The sequence below is a fragment of the Lepus europaeus genome, chromosome 8 (genome assembly GCF_033115175.1).
Source record: "Lepus europaeus isolate LE1 chromosome 8, mLepTim1.pri, whole genome shotgun sequence".
In the NCBI taxonomy this organism is placed as follows: Eukaryota; Metazoa; Chordata; class Mammalia; order Lagomorpha; family Leporidae; genus Lepus; species Lepus europaeus.
Window position 1 is genome coordinate 130,347,022 of NC_084834.1, and position 25,578 is coordinate 130,372,599.

General features: G+C 50.8%; 2 protein-coding genes across 5 annotated transcripts in view; one reads left to right on the forward strand and one right to left on the reverse strand.

Annotated features, from left to right (window-relative positions):
• TDRP (testis development related protein) overlaps positions 1 to 11,675 on the forward strand; it is a 55,915-nt gene extending 44,240 nt beyond the window's left edge. Inside the window, exon 4 of the mRNA XM_062198867.1 lies at positions 9,289 to 11,675. Coding sequence (XP_062054851.1) covers positions 9,289 to 9,391 — 103 coding nt within the window. The 3' untranslated portion in view covers positions 9,392 to 11,675. The remainder of the gene's footprint in view (positions 1 to 9,288) is intronic.
• A 734-nt stretch (positions 11,676 to 12,409) lies between these two features.
• FBXO25 (F-box protein 25) overlaps positions 12,410 to 25,578 on the reverse strand; it is a 37,946-nt gene continuing 24,777 nt past the window's right edge. For 3 of the 4 annotated variants that reach the window (XM_062198860.1, XM_062198861.1, XM_062198864.1), the window contains 4 exons: positions 24,839 to 25,023; positions 16,839 to 17,021; positions 15,620 to 15,763; positions 12,471 to 12,560 (listed from right to left, as the gene is read on the reverse strand). In XM_062198860.1, coding sequence (XP_062054844.1) covers positions 12,471 to 12,560; positions 15,620 to 15,763; positions 16,839 to 17,021; positions 24,839 to 25,023 — 602 coding nt within the window. Of the gene's footprint in view, positions 12,561 to 15,619; positions 15,764 to 16,838; positions 17,022 to 24,838; positions 25,024 to 25,578 lie in introns of all 4 variants that reach the window. The other variant, XM_062198863.1, reaches the window with a different exon arrangement.

Sequence of the window (25,578 nt, forward strand, 5' to 3'; positions counted from 1 at the left end):
CTTTCCAGTTTTATCTATTTTGCTTCAAACAACAGGATTTTTTTTTTTTTGCTGCTGTGTAGTGTTCCATGGTGTACACACCTCATAATTTCTTTATCCAGTCTTCAGTTGATGTACATTTGGGTTTATTCCATATCTTAGCTACTGTGAATTGAGTTCCAATAAACATGGGGGTACAGATAACTCTTTATTTTTCTTTCTTTCTTTCTTTTTTTTTTTTTGACAGGCAGAGTGGATAGTGAGAGAGAGAGACAGAGAGAAAGGTCTTCCTTTTTGCCGCTGGTTCACCCTCCAATGGCCACTGCGGCCGGCGCTTCGCACTGATCCGAAGCTTGGAGCCAGGTGCTTCTCCTGGTCTCCCATGCGGGTGCAGGGCCCAAGCACCTGGGCCATCCTCCACTGCCTTCCCGGGCCATAGCAGAAAGCTGGCCTGGAAGAGGGGCAACCAGGATAGAATCCGGTACCCCAACCGGGACTAGAACCCGGTGTGCTGGCGCCGCAAGGCGGAGGATTAGCCTGTTGAGCCACAGCGCCGGCCTTTTTTTTTTTTTTTTTTTTTTAAGATTTATTTATTTTACTTGAAGAGTTACACAGAGAGAAGGAGAGGCAGAGAGAGAGTGAGAGAGGTCTTCCATCCTCTGGTTTACTCCCCAGTTGGCTGCAATGGCTGGAACTGTGCCGACCCGAAGCTAGGAGCAAGGAGCTAGGAGATTTTTCCAGGTCTCCCACGTGGGTGCAGGGCCCCAAGGGCTTGGGCCATCTTCTGCTTTCCCAGGCCATAGCAGAAAGCTGGATAGGAATTGGAGCAGCCGGGACTCGAACCTGTACCCACATGAGATGCCGGCACTTCAGGCAGCAGCTTTTATCCTCTATGCCACAGTGCTGGCTCCAGTAACTCTTTCATATGCTGATTTCATTTCCCTTGGGTAAATTCCAAGGAGTGGGATGGCTGGGTCATGTGGTAGGTCTATATTCAGATTTCTGAGGTATCTCCATACTGTCTTCCATAGCAGCTTTACCAGTTTGCATTCCCGCTGACAGTGGATTAGGGTTAACTTTTCCCTACATCTTCAGCAGCATTGTTATTTGTTGATTTCTGTATGACAGCCATTCTAACTGGGGTGAGGTGAAACGTCATTGTGGTTTTGATTTGTATTTCCCTGACAGCTACTGATCCTGAGCATTTTTTCATGTGTCTTTTGGCCATTTGGATTTCCTCTTTTGAAAAATGCCTGTTTAAGTACTTTGCCCATTTCTTAAAAGGATTGTTTTGTTGTTGTTTTCTTGATCTCTTTGTATATTCTGGTTTTTAATCCATTATCAGTTGCATAGTTTGCAAGTATTTTTTCCCATCTGTCAGTTGCCTCTTCACTGAGTGTTCTTTTGCAGTACAGAAGCGTCTCAGTTTGATGTAATCCATTTGTTAATTTTGCCTTTGACGGCCTGTGCCTCTAGGGTCTTTTCCATAGGCTCTTTGCCTATGCCAATGTCTTTCAGAGTTTCCCCTATGTTTTCTAATAATTTGATGGCATCAGGTCGGAAATTTAGGTCTTTAATCTATTTTGAGTGGATTTTTGTGTAAGGTGTTAGGTGGGGTCTTGCTTCACACTTGTGCATGCAAAGATCCAGTTTCCCAGCACCATTTGTTGAACAGGATGTCCTTGCTTCAGGGATTAATTTTAGCTCATTTATCAAAGATAAGCTTATTGTAAATGTGTGGGTAGATTTCTGAAGTTTCTATTCAGTTCCATTGATCTATCAATCTTTTTATGTTAGTACTAGGCTGTTTTGATAATAACTGCCCTGTGGTATGTCTTAAAATCTGGTGTTGTGATGTCTCCAGCTTTGTTTTTGTTGTATAAGATTGCTTCAGCTATTCAAAGACTCCTGTGTTCCCATATGAATTTCTGTATCATTTTTTCTATATGAGAAGAATGTCCTTGGTATTTTGATTGGTATCACATTGAATCTGTAAATTGCTTTCAGTAGTATGGACATTTTGATGATACCAACTTTCCAATCCATGAATGTGGAAGATTTTTCCATTTTTGGGTGTCTTCTTCTATTTCTTTGTTTTGTAATTCTCATCATAGAGATCTTTGACATTCTTGGTTAAATTTATTCCAAGGTATTTAAATTTTTTGTAGCTATTGTGAATGGATTGATCTTAGCAGTTCTTTCTCAGCCATGGCCTTGTCTGTGTTTACAAAGGATATTGATTTTTTGTGTGTTGATTTTATATCCCGCCACTTTACCAAAATCTTCTATGAGTTCTAATAGTCTCTAAGTAGAGTCTTTTGGATACCATACGTATAGACTCATGTCATCTGCAAAGAGGGAGAGTTTGACTTCCTCCTTCCCAATTTGTATCCCTTTGATTTTTCTTGCCTGATGGCTCTGGATAAAACTTTCAGGACTATATTGAATAGCAATGGTGAGAGTGGGCATCCTTACCTGGTTCCGTATCTTAATGGGAATGCTTCCAACTTTTCCCCATTCAATAGGATGCTGGCCATTCATTTGTCATAAATTGCCTTGATTGTGTTGAGGAATGTTCCTTCTACACCAAATTTGCCTAAAGGTTTTCATTATGAAAGGGTCTTGTATTTTAGTAAATGCTTTTTCTGCATCTATTGAGATAATCATATGGTTTTTGTTCTTCAGTTTGCTAATGTGATGTACCACATTGATTGATTTGCAAATGTTGAAACATCCCTGCATACCAGGGATAAATCCCACTTGGTCTGGGTGAATGATCTTTCTGATGTGTTGTTGGATTCAATTGGCTAGTATTCTGTTGAGGATTGTTGCATCTATGTTCATTAGGGAAACACATCTATAGCTCCCTTCTCTGTTGTATCTTTTTCAGATTTAGGAATTAAGATTATGCTGGCTTCATAGAAGGAGTTTGGGTGGATTTCCCTCCCTTGCAGTTGTTTTGAATAGCTTGAGAATAATTGGATTTAGTTCTACTTTAAATATCTGGTAGAATTCAGCAATGAAGCCCTCTGGTCCTGGGATTTTCTTTGCTGTGAGGGTCTTTGTTACTGATTCAATTTCTGTCTTGGTAATGGGTCTGTTTAAGTTTTCTGTGTCTTCATGGCTCAATTTAGGTAGGTTGCATGTGTTCAGGAATCTGTCTATTTCTTCCAGGTTTCCTGATTTGTTGGCATACAGCTGAAATTTGTAGTAATTTCTGATGATTTTTATTTCTGTGGTATCTTGTTACATTTCTTTTTTCATATCTAATTTTATTGCTCTGCATCTTCTCCCTCTTTTTTTAGTTAGTTGGGCCAATGGTGTGTCAATTTGTTTATTTTTTCAAAAAAACAGCTTTTCATTTCACTGATCTTTTGTATTTTTGGTTTATTTTTGTTTTAATTCGATTTAATTATGTCTTTTCTCTTACTAGTTTTGGGTTTGGTTTGCTGTTGCTTTTCTAGTCCTGGAGATGCATTGATAGCTCATTTATTTCGTGCTTCTCCAATTTCTTGATGTAGGCTCCAACTGCTGTAAACTTTCCTCTTGATACTGCTTTTGCAGTATCCCATAGTTTTATGTTGTATTGTTCTCTTCCTTTGTTTCCAGAAATTTTTTGATTTCTCTATTGATTTCAATGACCCACTGTTCATTCAGGAGCATGTTGTTCAGTCTCCATGTGTTTATATGTGCTCTAGAGATTCCTGAGTTCTTGATTTCCAGCTTCATTGTGGTCAGAGAAGATGCATGGTATGACTTTTTTTTTTTTTAAATTTTCTTGAGAATTGCTTTATGGCCTGGCATGTGGTCTGTCCTAGAGAAAGTTCCATGTACTGGTGAGAAGAATTTGTATTCTGCAAATATAGGATAGAAAGTTCTGTAGGTATCTGTTAGTCCACTTGGTCTATAGTGCTGATTAAATCTGTTTCCTTGTTGATTTTCTGTCTGGTTGATCTGTCCATTGCCTAAAGTGGGGTGCTGAAACCCCCCATTACTATTGTGTTGGAGTCTGTGTCTCCCTTTAGATCCCTTAACATTTCTCTTAAATAATCTGACAACCTGTAATTAAGTGCATATATGTTTATAATAGTTACATCTCCCTGTTGAATTGATCCCTTTTTAACAGTTTTTGTGTTAAAGTCTATTTTGTCTGATATTAAGATGGCTACACTAGCTCTTATTTGGTTTCTGTTAGCATGTGTTAGCATCCTTTCACTTTTGGTCTGAGTGCGTCTTTGTTGGTGAAATGTGTTTCTTGTAAGCAGCAAATAGATGGATTTTGTTTTTTAATCCATTCAGCCAGTCTGTGCCTTTTAACTGGAGAATTGAGGACATTTACATTCAAGGTGACTATTGATAAGTAATGACTTGGCCCTGCCATTTTCTCATAAATATTCCTACTTTTTACTTTGGATTTCCTTTGTACTTTTACTGGGAGATTTTCTACCTTCACCTTCTTCCATAGTGATGACCGTGTTTCTGTGTTTCTGTGTGTAGCTCATCCTTAAGCATCTTCTGCAGGGCTGGACGGGTGGTGACAAAATTTTTCAATTTCTGTTGGTTATGGAAGGGTCTTTATTTCACCTTCACTGATAAATGAGAGCTTTGCAGGGTACAGTATTCTGGGTTGACAGTTTTTTCTCTTAAGATGAGGATTAAATCTCACCATTTTCTCCTACCCTGTGATGAGAAGTAAGCTGTGAGTCAAATTGGTGATCCAGTGAAAGTACTCTGGTGTTTCTCTTGTGCACATTAGAATCTTTGTTTTACTGGGGAGAGTTTGATTACAATGTGTCATGGTGAGGATCTTTTCTGGTCATGTCTATTAGGAGTTCTATGTGCTTTCTGTACTTGGATGTCCCTTTCTTTCTCCAAATTAGGGAAAATTTCTATAATTATTTCACTAAAAAGACCTTCTAATTCATTCTGTCTTCTCACACCTCAAGAACTCTTATGACCTGTATGTTGGGTTATTTGATAGTACTCCAATAATCTCCAACACAGTTTTTCAGTTTTCTAATTTTTTGGTCTGCCTATAAAATTTCCAGAGATTTGTCTTCTAACTCGGATGTTCTTTCTTCTGCCTCACGGAGTCCTTTCTTCAGGCTTTCCACCACATTTTTTATTCGTGCTATTGCATTCCTCACTTCCAATATTTCATTTTTATTTCTCCTTGAAATCTCAATTTTATGGGAAAAATTTTCATTCATATCATGGACAGATTTCTTTAGTTCATGAACTGGGTTCTGATTACATCTACATAGCCCTACAATCAATTTTTTGAATTCCATTTCTGGCTTTTCATCAATCTCTTTATCTTCACATTCCCAGGCTGGGCGTGGGATCTGCAGGTGGCAGAGCCGCGGGTGCACCCTGACCCTGCCCTCTGCAGGCCCCACCCTGCATCTGCACTGAGTGAGGCAAGAGAAAGGCGGCTGAGAGCAGAGCAGAGCTGCGTAGCCTGTTGAAGCCTTTGTTTGGGCCTTTTTAAAAAACTCTACAATGTACTGTTACTTTGGCCATCAAGAAACAGGAAGATGAGGACAGAAAAAGCAACATTGTTTGCCACGTGTGACTGGAAAATGCAAAAAGAGGAGGCAGCATCAATCACAGGTTGGCAGGCTGCAGCCACGTGTGGCCGTACCCACGGGGAAGGACGGCTTCTACCTTTCTCAGCAGTGAGAAGGTGAAGTGCTCTGTGGCAGATGGAAGTCTGTGAAACTCCAGCGTCAGCTGCTCGCAGTGTGGCAGGACATGGCCGTGCTCGCCTGTGTGTGGATGGCTGGGGCTGCTCCATGCTGCTTCAGCTCAGCTGAGACGGTTGCAAAGCCAAACCACATTTGGGTGCCTCAGCAGGAAACACGCGCCAACCCCAGGCCGCGCGCACTGCTTCCAGCCTCTCGTCAGCCACGGTTGTTTTCACCCCATCCCAGCGATGTCCAGACCTGTTACAATCTCACCTTCCATTGGCTCAAGTTTTAAAATTCTCCAGGAAAAGAAATACATTTGTACCAAACATCAGAGTTCCAAAATAAAGCAGACTGACAGCTGGGGCAGGAAACAGCTCTGCAGTGGCAGAAGGGCCAGCAGCTCCCCTGCTTGAGACTGGACAGCACCTGACCCAAGACAGTGCAGCCGGAGAGGGGCGACCGACGCCCACGGCAGCTCCAGCCACAGCTGCAGGCACACCCATGCGGGCCTTCTCCAGGGAAGATCATGTTCTTAGTCAACTTCAGAACACAAACAACACAAAGTTTCTGGGATGAAACTAGATATCAGCAGAAGGAAACATGAGCAGTCCACAGCATGTGGAGATTAAACAACTGAAGCATCAAAGAGGGGACCACGGGGCTGGTGCTGGGGACCTCTGCTGCTTTCCCAGGTGCATTAGCAGGGAGCTGGAGCAGCTGGGACTCGAACCCGTGCCCACTTGGGATGCTGGTGTCGCGGTGGGCGGCCGCTGTCCTCCCGTGGTTTTGTAGTTTCAGTGCCCCAGTCTTTCACCCCAGGCTGAGCTTCTGAGTAGTTCATTCTTTTTACCGTGTAAATGGATGTCCTTAAATCTTTGGGTTGCTCATTGTGAGTGTGTGGAAATACGCTGGTGAAGCAAGAAGGGCGTGGTTCCGCTCTGCCTGGGGTCTGCCTGGCCCCTGGCAGTGCCATGGGAGCTGTGCCCATGGAAGCCTCAGTGGTCAGGTGAGGAAAATCTGTGCTTTGCACCCCCCTCCCTGGCCACTGCTCCGGACACCTCTTCCTGCCGGTCACCACTCTGTGCCTTAGCATCAGTGACAGTGTCGCGAGCACAGTAACGGCACCGAGGCTGTGTTGGTTCCAATAAGGATTTTATTAAGAGTGGGAAAGGCACATGTTCTAATTCTCACAACACACTGGGCAAACTGACCACCCAAGGTTCCCGCAGTACCTCCGGTGCTCCTCACGTGTCGTAGCCACAGAGGGCGGATTCTCGCAGCATCCGCACGGGTGGTGCCTCTGGGCAGAAGGATGTGGGTCTCGAAGGGCGAGTGAGTGGAATCTCCACTTCAGGTGAGCAGAGCTTCAATGTAGGGTGAGCACAGGGCCTCGGCAGGCAAGCAGGCTCGGTGCTGGACGAGAGCAGAGCCTCGGCGTCAGGCGAGCAGGGCTGGCCGCGAGAACTCTCTCATGGGAAGGTCTGAGTGCAGTGGGTGGACCCGGAACTTCCACTCTGAGGCTCTCAGGAGAGTGTTCAGGGATTCTCCCTGGGCCTCGTCAGTCTGCAGCTGATACTCACTTTGGTAGTCAGTGTGGGGCTGATCAGGTCCCAGGAGGCTGTGGGGCCAATGTGGTTCTTACCAAGTCCGTGCTGATCTCTGCACTCAGCGTAGCTCTTGATATTTCTTGCTAATATTACGGTGGAGCTGTTTAATTTCTGCTCCCTACAGTGTGACAGGACTGAGGGAAGGGGATGGAGGGCACGGCTTTCCCAGGAACCCGAGTGGGCCTGTGCCACTGCAGGCCTCTGCACAGTCAGTGCAGTGGACTTTGTCACAGGGACATGCAGGAGGGGGTGAAAGGTGAAGGGGTCCCACCCTGCACCCCAGCTGCCTGCTGGGAGCCTGACGGGTGGACACCACAGCTCTGAGTCGTGTCCGAGCAGACCAGTTCAGTCAAAACTCGGTCTCAAGTCAAGGGTGTTTCCACCCCAGGGCAGTGGCAGGGACCGGCCAGGAGGGGGCGTGTGAGGGAAGCCCGAAGCGGCAATTGCCTTTAGACAGGCGAGGGTGCAACAAGCTGAGAACAGTGTGGAAATCGGACCTCCAGCCATGGGCATCGGGCGTCAGAGCCCTTGGGTGGTGTTGCTGGCCACCCAGGTCCTCAAGTTTCCTCCACACTTGCTTCAATCCTTTGCCCTTGTGGAGAGTAAAGGGAGGTGTGTATCTCATGCACTGGTTTTCAGAGGCGGCCCTGGACCTACTCTGGCCACAGAGCACAGCATCACGGCAAGGACTGTGCAAAAGGGAGTCTCCGCTGAGACAGCAGCAGGAGTGCTCCTCGGCTCTCGCTTCTTTGTGTAAGGGGGGAACGACAGGAAGTCGTCACCTCCCACAGGGTGGAAGGGGGCATTCTGGGCTCATCCTATCTGGTCCTTTTTCACCAAAACCAAAGACATCACAAGAAAAGAGGCTAAAGACCTACATCTCATAAAAACACAGATTCAAAAATCCTCAGTTAAATACCAGCATGCCACGTCCAACAGGTGGGTCTAAAGCCACACTGTGACCAAGTGGGTGTAACTGAGGAAGGCACAGTCGGCTCAACATCCAGAAACTGTGTGATTACACCTCACTGACAGAACGAGGGGGAGAACCCATCACCCTTGCATGATACACAACAAATTCACAATAGAAGCGGACTTCTTCAACCTGACACAGGCATCCACGGAGACCCCACAGCTGACCTCGCCGGCGAGGTTGAAGGCTGGAAGCATTCCGCTGGTTTCAGGAATAAGACAAGGATGTCAGCTCTTGTCATGTCTTCTCAGCGTTGGGCTAGAGGGTCTAGCCGGGCAAGAACAGGAAACAGAGCAGTTAGACTGAAAGGAAGAAGTGAAACCGTGTCTATCTGCAGATGACATCAGTCTGGATACAGCGCTACTACTCTTGGAGCTAATGCACTATTTTAACAAAGTTGCAGGATACAAGATCAGCAAAGATCCTGCATGAGGGTTTGATTCTGCAGTCAGCACGTAAGGCACTTGTGCCCATGTGTGCAGCCAGCACGCAGGTGCCCCTTGCCACTCTGCTGGCCGCTGTGATGTGCGCCTGCTCACAGAGGAAGTGAGAAACGCCTCAACCCACAAAGGGAAGTTGCGGTAGGAGGGCCACACGCCCTGGCTGGGAGGCGGGGTGGCACCTGGGTGAGCAGTGGGGGGATGGAGGATGAGTGCTGGGCAATACCAGTGGGAGAGGTCTGGGGCCGGGCTCTAGGTCCCTCTGCCGCCTCTGCACTGCAGACTCACGACTGAGTCTAATGCAATGACAAGCAGCGGCTGACAGGGTCTGCAGTCAGGATTCTGTGTGAATGCACACGTTTATGGCCGATTCTCATCTTTCTGTGTCTGACCTTCTGCAAGTAATCAGGGGCTCAAAACTTTCTTCATTCTGTGTTTGTCTGGCTCTTCTTAGTGGTATAGGCCTCCGCTTCCCAGCTGTGCTGGGGGCTGGCCTACCTGCATTCATAGTGTGGGCTGGCTTCCCCTCCCTGCACAGTTGCTTCTGAACAGGAAGTGCTCAGTTTACAAGCTCAAAGCATGTATGTACGACTCCACAGAACAGCCCAGCCCACAACATCACATCAAGCAGAGGAGTCCTGGCAAATTGGAGCTGAGACCTCCAGGGATTATCAGGCTCTGAAGAAGCAGCTAACATGGTAAGAACAGCCCACACGAACAACAGGCAGAGAACAGCTCCAACTCTTACCCAGCGCCGAGAGAAAAGGAAGTGCCCTTGCTTCTGAGACAGCAGCCACTGCGTCTGTCCTCACAAGCATCTGCACGGACAGGTAAGACCGTGACTGCCGGAATCACTACTGGATCCACTCCCTGCTGGCTCTCCATTCGCACAGTCGCACAGTGTAGACTGGAGTCAGAACAGCCCAACGCGGAGACGATAAGGGTTGCTCATCTGTTTGATGCTGTGTAGCCAACAGAGCCAGGTTTACAAATGACCATTAAGAAAGAGGTCGATAACTCAGGGGAAAAAAACTGGTCAAAAAATGAAGAGGAATGAAGGGTGTTTATTGGGCTGGTCATGAAATGAAATGCAGGGTACTTCTGGGATCAGAGTGAAGCAGAATGTGTAATATTCACCGGGCCAGTCTTACAATGAAGTATAACTTGCAGTGTTTCATGGAGCTGATCATAAAATGTAGACAAATACAGCATTGTCTTGGGGCTGCTCCCAAAATGCTGTGTATCACAGGGTGTTTCTGGGGCCACACACAGTACAAAGTGGAATGTTTGCCATCCATAGGGCCACACAGAGAATCAAGTGCAATGTTTGTTGTTCCTGGGGCTCACAGAGAATGAAGTAGAATGTTGGCCATTCATGGGGCCAGTCAAAAGTTAAGTTTAATGCAGGGTGTTCATGGAATATCAGTACGAGAGGTTTCAGGGATGTTTGTAAAATGAACATTGAATGCTCGTTATTTATGAGTCTGTTCAAAAAAAATAAAGGGAACTGGAGGTGTTCATTGGACCAGTCATTAAATGAAATGGAATACGGTGTTGACAGGGCCAGTGATAAAATTAATTTGAATGTAAGTTTGTTGATAGGTCTGTTGACAAAATGAAGTGAAATGTAGGGTGTTTGTGGTGCTGGTCATTAAATGAAATAGAATATAGGGTACTCCTGGGGCCACACTTTCAGTGAAGTGGAATTTAAGTTGTTCAAGGGGTCCATGACAAAACGAAGTACTGATTATTGGGTCTCAGGGGGCCAGGCAGCAAATGAAGTGAAACATACTGTCTTTGGAGCCATACTTTCAATAAAGTGGAATACAATTTTTTCATAGGGTTGGTCACAAAATGAAGAATTCAGGGTGTTCATGGTGTGGGTCAAAAAACCTAGAGGAATGCAGGGTGCTTACGAACCTGTTCATTAGAACTGGAATGTAGGATGTTTTGGTTTTGTTACTAAAATGCAGTGGAATGCAGGGTGCTCTTGGGGCTGATTATAAAATGAAGTGGGTGCAGGGTGTTCGTGGAGCCAGTCACACAGTGAAGCGTGATTCGGGCTGTTTATGGAATGTGGGTGAATGTGGTGTGTCCATGAACTTGGTCATGAAGTGAACTGTACAGTGCTGATGGGTCTGTTTATAAGCTGAAGTGGAAATTATGGTGCTCGTGGGCCTGGTCATGAGGTGAAGTGGCATGTGGTGTGCTCACAGAGCCAGCCATAAAATAAATTGGAATGTACATTTCTTGCAGCCATTCACAACATGAAGTAGAATACAGTATTCACAGAGCCAGTTACAAGCAGCAGCAGAATACAGGGTGGTGTGGTATGAACTGGAATTTAGGGTGTTTGCAGTTCTGTGCATAAAATGGAGAAAGGTGTTCTTGGGGATAGTCATAAATTGAACACGGGATATGTGGTGTCTCATGAGCCATCATAAAATGAATGCAGAACACAGGGTTTTTTAGACCTGGCCATAACATGAAGAACATAGGACGTTCATGGTCCCAGTCATGATGTGAAGTTGAATATACAGTGTTTGTTGTGTGGTCGTAGGGTGTTCACAGGCATGGTCATAAATTAATGTACAATGAAGGCTGTTTATGTGGGGGTGTTCATGGGGCCTGAATTAAACGAATTGGAACATAAATGTGTTGAAGGGTCTGTTGACCAAATGAAGCGGAACAGAGGACATCATGAAGATGAGGATGCAGCGTGCCCTGGGGGCAGCTACCATGAAGGGGACTGCTCTGTGGTCGCAGGGCAACCATGTGGTCAGTTGTCGAAGTGGAATGGCCAGTGTTCATGGATCAGCACGTGCAATTAAGTGGTTTGTAGGGTGTTCATGGTGCCCATGATAAAATGTGCATGGGCAATGTGAACACAGGGGTTTCGGGGTTCAGGAGAAAGTCCAACGTGTGCATCTGCAGGTGTCTGGTTGGAAACCTAAGTCACGAGTGCACTCCTTGGTGTCCGAGTGTTCAAGTCCAAATCTGTTGTCTTGTATTCATAAATGTGCCACATTACAAGTGTTTAAACTGGTTTGCTAGGCATCTCTGACCGTGCAAGATGAAAACAGACAAAATGTCTCCCGCAGTGTCTGATTACTTTTATTTTTAGACCAGTTTTAAAATAATACATGTCTATTTCAGAAAATTTTGAAAAGTCTTTGAAAGACTTAATGATATCAAAATCACTGTTTCTTTCAGCATGATGGAAAGCCACAATGCAGTCAGTACACACGATTTATTCTGTTTATAAAAGTAGTCGATGCAATAAAATCTGGTGATCACCAGCTGTTCCTGGCCATGGCTGCTGGTGGTCTGCACAGCTCACAGCCCCACGGACACTGACAGCTTCCATGTCCATTTGTATCCGGAGAGGCTCACGTGGACATGGCCAGTGAAAATACATTTTAAGAAAAAAATAAATATTCTGCACAATGTATTTACAAGGATCAACTGTTTTACCTCTATCCCCCATTACCAGAACATCGGGAAGCTGTAATTTGACATTTAAGAAGCATATTCTTGGCCATTTGTGTCAGTTCAGCACAGAATGTGGGGCTGAAACCCCTAATATTTTGGTCCATTCTTACAAAATATGTAAAATTACAAATTTCAGTATGCTTAGAAGTTTTAAGGAAAGAAATGAAATGACCCCCTCAAAGGTGGAAACCCCGCCCGCTATTTCCGGCGCTTTCTGAAAGTGCAGGCCTTGGGGGAGGACACAGCCAGTCCCCATCACTGCATCTGGTCACAGCGGGCGCCAGCAGTCTCAGTACTTGAAGAGGTCGATGAAGTGCTGGGGAGACACGGGCGTGAAGCAGCTGTCAGGGTCGGCCGCGGTGCAGGGGTGTCCAGAGTCCTGCAGGGGCAGGGCATGGGTCAGAAGCACTACCCAGCCATCAGCCCTGCTCCTGTGGCCACGTGGACCCCAGCCCCACCTCTAACAGAACTACAGCTTGCCTCGCGTGGTTGCCCCAGGCAGTCTCAGAACCAGGTCTCTGCCTCACTGCCCCCTTCCTGTCCTGCTGCCCCACCACTCCTCCCTCAACCCCAGGAGGCTCCTGTGCAGGCAGCGGGTGGAGCTGACAATTCCACTGCTGGGGCAAGTGGCAAAAGGACAATCCATTTTGTGGACCTCATCTCAGGGACGTGCGGGGCCTGCGTGTTTGTCAGTCCCCGACCCTCTCGGCCAGAGCTTCCCTTCAGGCTAAGCCCCGCTCACTCGGGTGCTCAGCTGCTGCAGGGCCTGACATTGCACGTGTGGACCACAGGGCAGTACCTTGAACAGTAAAGCAAGGTGGTAGTCCTTGGAAAACAGAAGAGTCGGCAAGGAGTGCAGCGAGGGGAGGAGAGAGAAAAGTCAGGATTAGAAACAGCCAGACCGTGGAGGGCAGTCAGGGTTAGTGCACGTCATTCACAAAAGCCGCTGGACGTCAGGCAAAGTGACTGAGAACAGCACACAGCACCCCATCAGACACCTCGAGTTATATCACAGTATTAGCACAGCATGCAGCACCCCATCAGACACCCGGAGTTCCCACAGGACTTGAAGGCACTCGAGAGAATTTTCTCGGAAAAGCATTTCTGTCTCAAGTCTCAGACGGGAGCCGTTCCCTGAGGAGTCAGCATGCTCGTCTCACATGTGGGCAGACTTGGGGGGCGCCCTGGATTCCTGTGCTTGTGCCCCATGTGCAGCAATATCAGCTTCTCTCTGCGGCCGCCCGAGCCAGCCCAACCTCCAGAACCCTGCTCTGTCCCGGTCTCACCTGCTCCATGGCAGCCCTGTCCCACTCAGCTCCAGCTACTGTTTTGCTCTGATGCCCACGGGGCCAGCCCTGGCTTCAGGGGAACAGAGGTGCCCAATCCTTGTCCCAGCTTCCCCTGCCCACCCTACAAGTTCAGTTTCTGATAGCTGGAGAAGCAGAGGGCACGACTCTGTCCAGCCTTGGAACCCAGCAGGGTCACCTCACTGGACCCTCCAGGAGTCACTGAGGTCAATCCTTAAAGGCCAGCACTGTGGTATAGTAGGTTAAGCATCCACCTGCAGTGCTGGCATCCCACATGGGCGCTGGTTCGTGTCCTGGCTGCCCCACTTCTCATCCAGCTCTCTGCCTAGGAAAGCAGCAGCAGATGGCCCAAGTGTTTGGGCCCCTGTACCCACATGGGAGTCTCAGAAGCACCTGGCTCCAGATGGGCCCAGCTCCGGCCATGGAGGCCACTGGGGGAGTGAATCAGCAGATGGAAGACCTCTAACTCTGCCTCCCAAGTAAATTACTTGCATCTTGAAAAAAAAAAAAAAAAAAAAAAGCAAGAAGGGAAGTCCACAGACAAAACCAGCTTCCCTTGCGTTCTGAGCCAGGGCACAGCCCCCGTCTGGCAGAGGCCCTACTAGGCACATAGCCATGGCCTGGCTGGTGGACGGTCTGGAGCCAGGGAAGAATACAGTGCTCCCTCCCCATTTGTTAGTAGGTCTGATGTTACTTGAGTTTCTCAGTCAACACAAGCAGCCAGGGAGATGCTACAGAACACCAACAGTTGTCTGGCCTGGGGACCTGCTGTGGCCACACTCAAGACAGCCCCAGGCCTGTGACTCCATGACTGCTCTGTGCCTGCACAGCTGCAGCAGGACAGGAGGTAATGTGATCCCAGCAGGAGCAATCGGGGAATGTGGCACTATTCCACACCTGCGCACCTGCACTCAGAACTGAGCGGCTGTGAGGTGACCACCACCCTCCAGGGCCTCAGAGAGGAGACCCAGTCTGATTCTCACCGCAGACAAATGCCTTTGTGAAGCTAGAAAATCAGTTCAAAAAAGGAAACTCTGGTAGTGCCCCGAGTTCTGCCTGACAGCCCAGAGCCAGAAGACAGACGGTGTCTCAGTCCATCACTCGCAAAGCTGGAACCGTCTGCTCCAGGAACAGTGCCCCACGAGCATGGGCCTGACACTTCCGCAGAGGGGCTGGGTGCTCAATGACACACAAGTCCCCGCACCTGAGAGCACACCCACACACCTGTGCACATCTCAATTTTGCAAAGAGGGCAGGTACACCAACATACAGAACAAGCAGTCTCTTAACACTCTCTCTCCAGCTGCCCACGCACGGAGCCATCTGCAGCTGGCTGTGGGGCCACTCACCTTGGAGACAAAACCCCTGAAATGGCACAGGGGACCTCAGCCCTTCACATCCCTGCCAGCCACGGCTCAGAGCAGTGAAAAGCACCGATGAGGATGTGATTTGACAGGACAGTGGGAGCGGTTTAGAGCCTGAGACCCTCTGACAGCCGAGATACACACACACAGGGTCCCCCGCAGACCGCAAGCAGAGGCAGACACGCCCATTCCTGACACCTGAGCAGGGAAAGCTCCAGGCAAACGCTGAGAACACACTCAAGGGTACTGCAGCAGTGGGGGCTGGTTGGGACAGTGCAGGGTGACTGGGAGGGCTCCCTGTTCACTCTGTGGACATGGACATGCTGGAGGAATGACGTGGTGGCATGCAGCAACTGTCCTGTCAGGTTACCATGCCAGTGGCTTCCTCTGGGCCCACTGCTCTGACAAGTGCGGGTGTCGGACAGGAAGCCCTAGACCACTCCTGGCCACCTGCAGACCTTGGCAGGCCTGCCCATGTAGAGGGCGGGCTCTAGGCACCGGGGTTGCAGGCGAAGGCCAGGTGTGGAGAAAGCAGGGAAAACCTGACTCTCATGCCCCGGCTGGGGCAGGGGCCAGAGCCCTGTCCTGGACAGCCACACATGCCCACAGGATGAGGCCACCCTGTGGGTCTGGTTCAAAGCCATAGTTTTACCCTGTGACCCTGCCCTGTGTCATCACAAACAGTATTTTTCTTTTTCAAGAAAAAGCCTTTACACTTCAAATGTGAGTGCGTGGCTGCACAGGTAAAAGCCGCTTCCAGCGAGTACCTTCCAGAAGAGAATGCTGCAGTGCCGGCAGAAGTGCAGGGTGTCCCCGTACTGCTCCTTGGTTGGGTAGTGCTTCTCCAGGGCAAAATACATCAGCTTCCACTCGACGTGGCCCTTCTCGGAGAGGATCAAGTGTCTACAGAACTGAACACAGAGATCCCGCTCAGAACCAGACACGCTCCGAGCTCAGCATCGAACATCAGGGCGAGCTGTCCCTACAACGCCGGGTGGGCTGTGGCTCGTTTCGTTACTTGCATCAAGCTCGAGTGGCTGAGGTCACTAAGGAGAGATCACACCAGCAGGCCCGTGTCTGAGGGGCACCAGGCAGCTGCTGGAGACGCAGGGTTCAGATCTGGAAGGACACCCACAGTGCATCGAGTCTGCATTACACACATCGCAAACTGAGAGCACTCGCAACTCAGAAGAAAGACGAACAACTCAGTTTAAAAACAGGCAAAGGACTCAAAATGCCTTCATCCTAAGGAAGAACACACCCACCAGGGTGGCCTGAGAATCTCAGCAGCCCGGGCTTGGGGTGTGGACAGCTGGAACCTCACCTGCCATAGGGGATGCAAAGCAGCACACCCCTTTGAAAACCCTGCTTGTCCCTCAAAAGATTGAGCCCAGAGCTGCCACCTGACCCAGCAGCCACAGCCAGGACCTGTCACCTGTGCGTGAGCCAGTAAGGGCCACAACAGCCACAGGTGCACACAGGCAGGAAAGCAGGAACCCAGCCTCATGACCACAGAGTGGACGTCAGGCAGCCTTGGAAGGAAACGAGGCTCTGCTTCCCGCTGAAGCTCAGAGCCTTGAAGACACTGCTCAGAGTGGTCATAAGGGGCACCCAGCATCCCCAGCGCCAGGGACGGCGTGATTGGTGGGGACCCCAGGCAGATGACGGGTGGCGGCTGAAGGACATGGGCAGCTCTGCACCTCCTGCACCCACGGAAGCGGTACAAAGGTGCACACCAGGGAGCGTGCCGAGGGTCAGTGGCTGCCGTGGTGGGGGTGGGGAGTCCACACTCTCTTACCTGTAATTCGTGGCACGGACTGGAGCATGTGAGCAGGTTTTACTTTGTAGAACGGAAACAAACACTGGTACAAATCTCATACGAAGGGCATGACTTGCGAGGGGGTGCTGACAGCGGGTCACGGTAACATCTATGCACTCCGTGCCTGTCACCGTCTCAGAGGACGGGGCCTGCCGCGTGGCACTCACCTGCTTCTCGGCAAAGTGGTACTGGCACAGTTTCTTCCACAGCTGCCTGTCTTCACTGAGCACGTGCAGCGTGGGGGTCACCTGGCCCAGAGTCACGATGTCCCACCCGTCCGAGAAGCGGTACAAGATGTTGCTCAGCATGTGTAGAGGGAGGTCCACCAGTGTGAGCCCTGTGTCCACTTGCTGAAAGCACAGCACGGGGCAGCGACTGAGCCACAGCCAGGAGGAGCAAGCACGCCCAAGCCGCAGCAGCACCTCACTCCCGCAGGGCGCTCAGTCCCACACTCACCGACCTCGGGAGCTGGAGCCTGGGTGGCTGGTAGGGCCAGGGTTACCCTAACAGAGGCCCTTCCAGCCACCCAGGCACCAAGTCTACCCCGAACACCTGGAGGTGGGTTCCCCACTGGCACACCTGGAACAGCCTTGAGGGACCCAAAGCTGTGGACACGATGAACCCTAGACTTTGCCACTGCAGTGACCGTTTCTTCCTGGATGTGGACCTGGAGACCACAGGAGCCTGTGCTGGGGCCACTACTGGGAAGGGTGCACAGTGGCCCTGGGAGCTGCAGCCTCGACGCTGGGGTCCACCTGCTCTGGGGCTGAGCTGGGGGCCCTGGAAGCAGCCCTGGTGCCCACGTCCTGGCTGTCCCAGTGTGGTCTGTGCTTCACCAGGCCTTGTCCCTAGCCGTGGGGACAGCTGGCTCTGCTGCCTTGTCTGGACACTTCTGACCTGCCCTTGCCTAGCGCGATTAACTTGTCATGGTGTGGGCCGCAGGGGAGGCTGCGAGGGCTCCATCCCAGCTGTCTTTCTCTGCTCCCCTCCTGTATCCTGCCAGGAACACTTCCTCAGGACTTCAACAGTGTCAGCCACTCAGGGTCCTTCCTGTGCATCCTAGGGGAAGCACGGGGGCATGAGTCCTGCTCCCATGTCAGCACACTCAGAGTCCGCCAGACAAGCCTGAGACCCCGTGCGGCAGACACGGCATACGGGTTGGGGTGAGAGGTTGAGCTTAGGGTTACTGCGTGCAGCAGTGACATCTTGGCTATGTCATGAGGTTTTTGCAGGCCATAAAGTGCCGTTTTGCCCCGAGTTCCCCCCACCACTCGGTCTCTGCCATCGGCACTGTCCTGGGCTGTGGAGCAGCAAGGCCCCTGCACACGCTGGGCAAATACTCTGCATGTGCAGGACTGGAGGTGCAATACTGCACCTGGCAGACCAGGCACTGCTGGTGTGCACCCTCGTGACACCTGGTGACCCCGTGTGGAAGGCAGAGGCCCCAAGCTGAATCTCCACACCTTCCTCCAGGAGCCCAGGTGCCCTAAGAGCAGAAACTCCCTCGCTTCCGGCCTGCTCACAGCAGACCTCCTGTGGTAGCTACAACCTGGGCACTTCTATCCCCAGCGCATCTGCAGGGCCCTGACCAGAACACTCACCCCCAACAATCCTGCTTTTGTGTTCCCTGAGGTGCACACTGAGCAGGTGGGCTAGGAAGTGCTGACTGAGTGAGGTAACCATGGGGACAGCACCAGGAGACGGAACCTGCCAGGACCACCCAAGCCTTACAGGAGAGAGGAAGAAGCTGTCCATGTCCCTCAGCGGCTGTGTCTGCAAGACACTGTCCTAGACAGAGCGTGTGTGTGCAGCACTGGCATCCACATGCACACAGGGCAGTGCCTGGCCCCCAGCCCCTCAACCCCGTGCTGCGTTCCTGGGTGCAGAGAGGAGCTGATGCTTGTTCTGAGGATGGAAACGAGCCTTTTTAAACAGCGAGTCTTAAAACTAAGGCACCAGGTTAGGAACACAAAAGAGCCCACATTGTTTTCAGTTCTCTTTTGCCTCCCTCTCATGTGCACACTCACAGCTGACCACCACCTACACGCTGCCTCTCGACTCCAGGCAGCCTTTGTATTCTCTACCAGGACACTGACCACTGCCAGTCGTGACTGAGACCCTGGGCCGCCATGTGGCCAGGAGCTGTTCCCAACACAGAACACAAGGTAGCAGAACTTAGGAAAAACTTCACTTTTAAACCTAGTAAATTGTACTTTTACTTCTAACAAGCAATCAATAAATTAGAAAAGTTGGGGCCAGTGCTGTGGCATAGCAGGTAAAGTTGCACCTGTAGTGCCAGCATCCCATAGGGGCGCCGGTTTGCGTCCCGACTACTCCACTTCCAATCCAGCTCTCTGCTATGGCCTGGGAAAGCAGCAGAAGATGGCTCAAGTCCTTGGGCCCCTGCACCCACGAGGGAGACTTGGCTCCTGATAGGCACAGCTCTAGCTGTTGTGACCAATTGGAGAGTGAACCAGTGGATGAAGACTCTCTCTCTCTGCCTCTCCTCCTCTCTCTGTGTAACTCTGACTTTCAAATTAATGAATAATCTTAAAAAAAACTCATTAATTTTAGAAGAAAATTTTTTAAAAGGAAACCAGGAGCTTGAGAACAAGGGCACGTGGTGTGTGTCTATGCAGTGCTCCCTCAGGGCCCATGGGTGGACAGAATCAGTCTTGCTGAGCTGTCAGAGCGGGTGAACTTGGAGCAGGACCAGAAGGTTCTGGTGTTCTTAGAAACTCAGCGCTGCTGAAATGTGTTCAGCTTCCGCTTACTTCTGGGGTCTGAGAATTCAGACTGTAGAAGGAAAAAGACTCAGCTTGCAGAGGCTGAGCTGCCTGCCCCCAGGTCCCTGGAAGCTATTGGCCCTGCTGCCCAATTGACAGTAAAAGAGCAGGTGGCCATCAGCCTGTGGGCACCAGCCAGGCTCAGAGCAGGCTGGCGGCCTGTCTACACACAGTGGAGTTAGCTAATCCTGGAAAGAGCTCTTTCTGGTTTCCACTGTTCCCAGGAAGGCCAAATGCCCAAGCAGCTCAGACGGTCCAAGGTGCATGCCCAAGCTCAGCCCCAAACCACTGCCTCCTCTGCAGAGACCATGGCACAGCTCATGAGGGTGTCTTGGGAGCACAGTGGGCAAGAAGCAAGACCCAGAGGGCCAAGCCAGGTCTGGGGGCACCCAGGATGCCGTGAGACTGTACTTGTGTGCTGTCCTCACTGCTCCACTGCAGAATGGCCGACCTCACCACGCTGTGCCCTTCCTCCATCTGTCCAGTGAGCGTGAACAGTCAGCCAACGACAGGGACCCCTGTTCTGAGACGAAGACTCCCCTCCATGATCTGCACAGGTCTCTCTTGGGGCCCAGGCTGTCCTTCACCCACAGTTCTCTCCCAGGACTGCACATGGCCAAGTCCCACCTGGAACTTCCTGGCCAGGCCAGGGAGGCTGCCTTCCCATGGACACCCCACTGTGGGCAAGGGTCACCCCCTGAGGGCTGAGTGGGACCTGGTGGCAGGTCCTTGCTTCTTGGTATGACCGACTGTGCATGCACAGGCAGAGCTGCTGGGCTACTGGGAATATCCTGGGGGGGGGGGGGGGGGCAGGTGCACTTCCTCTGCTCCCAGTGCTGCTGACTGCTGGATTTTTGGTGTGTGTTTCAGAGTCATAACTAGGAGTCACCTCTCCCTCTATGGGGAACCAGGGTGCAGTGTGAGGGCAGCACAGTTTGCAGCAGCATCATTCACACCACTGCAGCCACACAGCCTGTGCCTCCAGCACACACAGCGCTGGGTTCCACTAACCGTGAGCTGACAACACAGGGGGAATGTGTCTCTGCTGAGCACATGCAGGTTATCTTCCTTGTCATCATGACAAACACTGTGCCTAGCACTGTGTGAGTTACTGTCAGTCGCCCACACATTCTCCTAAGTGTGCAGGAAAGAGGAAGAGCAACTCCCCCATCTCCAAGAGACACCAGTGCTGAACAGCTGTTCACACCCAGTCCAGCTCTGTAAGAGCCGGGAAGCCAGGTGAGATGCTCAGTGCCTGGTCTTATCACACCAAGAGAAGTCAGATCGTGCCCCAGCTCCCAACAGCACAGCCAGACACACATCACACCTGGGAGTGGGAAAGGGAGCTCTCCAGACCTAGACCCGAACTTAGTGCCACGCAGACAACACAGCCCCTGCCCCCAGGCCAGTACCCAGGGACTGAGTCTCTGGGATCCTCAGGCAGCAGCACCCACTGGGAGCTGGGCAGCAAAGAGCACAGGGCTGGACACTGCAGAGCAAGCAGACACACAGAGAGGCCTTGTGACCAGGGGACTAAGCCCACAGCATCTGCTCCTGCCTCTCCTGAGATGCGCCCTGGACCATGTGGGCCTTTGCTCAGTGGGAGGAGGGTGAGCAGCAGGCCCCTGGCAGGCCCCACTCACACCACTGGACAGCCCTGAGCGGCTGGATTAGGACAGCTCCACACTGTCATGGAGAGCGAGCCCAGCGCACGCTGCCCCATCCCTGCCCACGCTGCCCGCTCCTTGCCCAGGCTGCCCCCTCCCAGTCCACACTGCCTCCTCCCTACCCACGCTGCCCCTTACCTGCCCCTTCTCTGCCCACACTGTACCCACCTCCTTCCTACCCATGCTGTCCTCTCCCTGCCCTCACCGCCCCCTCCCTGCCCTTGCTGCCCCTGTCACACTGGCCCCTCCCTGGCCCCAGGCACCTGCTATAGGAACCATCTTCAAGTCTCACCACCTGTGGGGCAGCTGCTCCCAGCAGTTCTGCAGAACCTACCCTGTGAGCCAGGAGCACACGCTCCCCCTCCCATAGCCTGGGAAGAAGCCAGACAGCACCCTGGACAGCTCATCCAGCAGGGAGCCCAGCAAACAGCTGGGCAGCCCTGTTTTGCTGCTGCCCCAGTAGCAGCCGGACAGCCCCACCTTCCTTACTGGGAAGCAAATGGAAAATCGGCTCTGAGAAACCGGGCCCTTCCCTACAACCCTGCCTCACCAGACGTCACCAGCCCTGACTACAGCTGGGCAATTGGCACCGACACAGCACCAAGGCACCAATGCAGCCCCACTTCAGTGTCCCCAAGGAAAAACCTGTCACAACAATGCCACACCCAGCAAAGCTAGCCTTCAGAAATGAAGGGGAAATGTGGACTTTCCATGACAAAGCGAAGCAGAAGGACGTCTTCACTACCAGAACACCACACTACACGCCTGAGGTGTTCCCCCGGAAGCAGGAGCCACAAGAACACAGAGAAGAGAAAGAAACATCTTAAGATGGGAATTCTACTGTCACTTATCTCTGGCTGGGGTTTGCTGCATATGTAGTTTCGGGACTGCAGTTCTGTAAACGCTTTTGTTGTGCTCATGAGGTTCCGATATCTGGATTGGACTGGTCTCTGAATATCAGCTGGAAAGCACGGCTCCTTGTCTGCTCTCCCAAAGAGCCTATTATTGTGCTACTTTTTCTTTTTTTTTTTTTTTTAAAGACTTTTTATTTTATTTGAGAGGTACAGTTATGGACAGTGAGAGAGACAGAAAGGTCTTCCGTCCGTTGGTTCACTCCCCAAATGGCCACAATGGCCAGAGCTGCGCTGATCCAAAGCCAGGAGCCAGGAGCTTCTTCCAGGTCTCCCAAGCAGGTGCAGGGGCCCAAGAACTTGGGCCATCTTCTGCTGCTTTCCCATGCCATAGCAGAGAGCTGGATTGGAAGAGGAGCAGCCGGGACTAGAACCGGTGCCCATCTGGGATGCCAGTGCTGCAGGCAGAGGATTAACTTACTGTGCCACAGCGCTGGCCCAACTGTTTCTTTAAATGTTTAGAAGAGCAGCCGGCACTGTGGTGTAGCAGGTTAAACCATTGCCTGCAGTGCCAGCATGCCATATGGGTTCTGGTTCTAGTCCCAGCTGCTCCACTTCCCATCCAGCTTCAGCAAATGCGCCTGGGAAAGCAGTAGAAGGCCCAGATACGTGGGGCCCTGCACCACGTACAAGACCCAGAAGAAGCTCCTGGCTTCAGCCTGGCCCTGTCCTGCCTTAGGCAGCCATTTGGGCAGTGAACCAGCAGATGGATCATCTCTGTCTCTCCATCTCTGTCTGTAGCTCTGCCTTTCAAATAAATCTATAAATGTTCAGAATTATTCACCAGAGAAACAATTTAGGCCTTTAGTTACATCTCTGGAGTAAAACCTTTAAACATGAATTAAATTTCTTTCTTTTTTTTTTTTTTGACAGGCAGAGTGGATAGTGAGAGAGAGACAGAGAGAAAGGTCTTCCTTTTTGCCGTTGGTTCACCCTCCAATGGCCACTGCAGCCGGTGCATCTCACTGATCCGAAGCCAGGAGCCAGGTGCTTCTCCTAGTCTCCCATGCAGGTGCAGGGCCCAAGCACTTGGGCTATCCTCCACTGCCTTCCCGGGCCATAGCAGAGAGCTGGCCTGGAAGAGGGGCAACCGGGATAGAATCCGGCACCCCGACCGGGACTAGAACCCAGTGTGCCAGCGCCGCAAGGCGGAGGATTAGCCTGTTAAGCCACGGCGCCAGCCATGAATTAAATTTCTTAAACACATATGGAACTATTTAAAATTTCTTTTCATTCCATATCAGTTTTCTGAATTGGGGTTAAGGAAATATGTGTGTTTTACCTAAGTTATCAAAACTGTTAGCATAAAATTGTTTAACCTCCTTACAAAGCTTATAAGCAGAGCTGTCCTGGATGCTACAGTCCCATGCCTGAGTAAAAACCCGAGGTCACTGCTGTGAGCAATGCATCACCTGTGCCTACCACTGAGCGTGGACGGGGAAGCATGCCCACACACAGGATGGGTCACTACCAGATCCTGTGCCCATCACTGAGGCTACACACAGGATGGGTCACTACCAGACCCTGTGTCCACCACTGAGGCCACTACAGGATGGGTCACTACCTAGACCCTGTGTCCACCACTGAGGCCACACACAGGATGGGTCACTACCTAGACCCCACACCCAACACTGAGGCCACTACAGGATGGGTCACTACCAGACCCTGTGTCCACCACTTAGGCCACACACAGGATGGGTCACTACCAGACCCTGTGTCCACCACTGAGGCCACACACCGGATGGGTCACTACCCAGCCACAGAGAAGCTGAGATTCTGTCACTGAGTGACTCAGATAAATCTAGAGGGCATCACATCATGTGACATGAGCCAGGTCAGAGGCCAGTACATATGTGAGAAGCTGGGAGCATAGCAGTGGTCAGCAGAGGCTGCACAGGGGAGGTCGCGGGCAACACAGAGTCCCAGGCAGGAGGCACGGGCCACCACACTCACAGCATAGCAGTGGACTCTCTGAAGTAGTCAGGAGAAGGTTTTTGAAACGTCTGAGGTGACAGATAAGCCACTTCTCTAGCCCAATCACACATCACACTGTGCCCGTGAATATGTGTAATTATGTTGTCCAAGAACAGACACCCACATAGATCAAACTGAAAAATAAACACACAGTACAAAGGAGGCCATGTTACCAAGGACTTGAGCACCTGTGGATTTCGTGTTTGTGGACGTCTGAGATTCAGTACAGAAATAAACAAGAAGCCAACTTAAAGACTTCAGTTGGTTCTACTAACATTTTTCTTGTTGAAATGATTTCTAGCATTAAAGAAGATCAATACCAACAATAGGAGCTGCACTTTCTTTCCCTTGCTCACTCTTCCCAAAGAGCTGCAGGCACCCAGCAAAGGACAGCAAGAGGAGCCAGGCAGCACCTAGACTGACAGCTGCTTGGACAGCTTGACCTTCCCTGACTGGGTGCCTGTTCAGCCTGAAGCAGTGTCCTCTGAAGATGAGCGTTTGCCACCTCAGTACCCTGAGTATCAGCCTGGTCAACGCTTCCCACCCTCGCTGCCTTCCCAATACACCTGTGAGCCATGAATGCCATCTCTTGGTCCTACTATATTTTACAACTTAATAAATACATTTGAAATGACTGCAACAGTTGTTCATGTTTGCTTAGAAGGGATCATGACTTTGTCTACACAGCTGGGTGCAGTGAGTTCTGGCTCAGGAAACCCTCACCTTCGTCATCCTCATCTGGAGGTGACTTTGTCTACACAGCAGGCACAGACCCTCACCTTCGTCATCTGGAGGTGACTTTGTCTACACAGCAGGCACAGACCCTCACCTTTGCCATCTGGAGGTTCTGCAGCTGCTGCTGCCAGGACAGAATGGTCTCCAGCCGGCAAATCCAGATGTTGATGTTCCCCACCAAGACGGACTTGCCAACCCCTCTGATGAGAACGCAGAGGGTGGAGCTCAGGTCCTGCAGGAGGTTTTTGATGAGGCGAGGATTGTGGTGGTCCCTGAGAACTGGATGCACAAAACAGAGCCAGGGATAGCACAGCTCCTTACACAAACCGTGAGTGTGGCCACCCAAACATGCAGCCAGATACCCGTGAGACAGCACCACGTGGCCCATCTACAATGGGACGTTACTCAGCCTCACAAAGGTCAGGAGCTCTGGTGCTGCTCCAATGTCAGGGACCCCAAGAACATCACCCTCTGTGAACCGCACCAGTCACAGGGGCCCAGAGGCACCGAATCCACACACAGGAAGCAGAGCAAGGCCAGGGCTCGGGCGAGGGGGACAGGGGAGTTGCCATTCAATGGAACCCGGATTCCGTCTGGGAAGAGAAACTGCTCTGGGGAGGGAGGCTGGTGGGCCACACCACAAGGTGAGTGTGCCAGCTGCTGCCCAAGGGCTGCGAACAGTGGGAAACCAGGATCACACTTCAGTGCGACCCACAAGTGATGTCCCTTTTAAGATATCACCAGTATGTCTGATAGTGGAGTCTATAATTTTGCCATTAAATGGTTTATAGTTCATTTTGCATTTATCATAAAGAGGATTAATAATGATTGTGG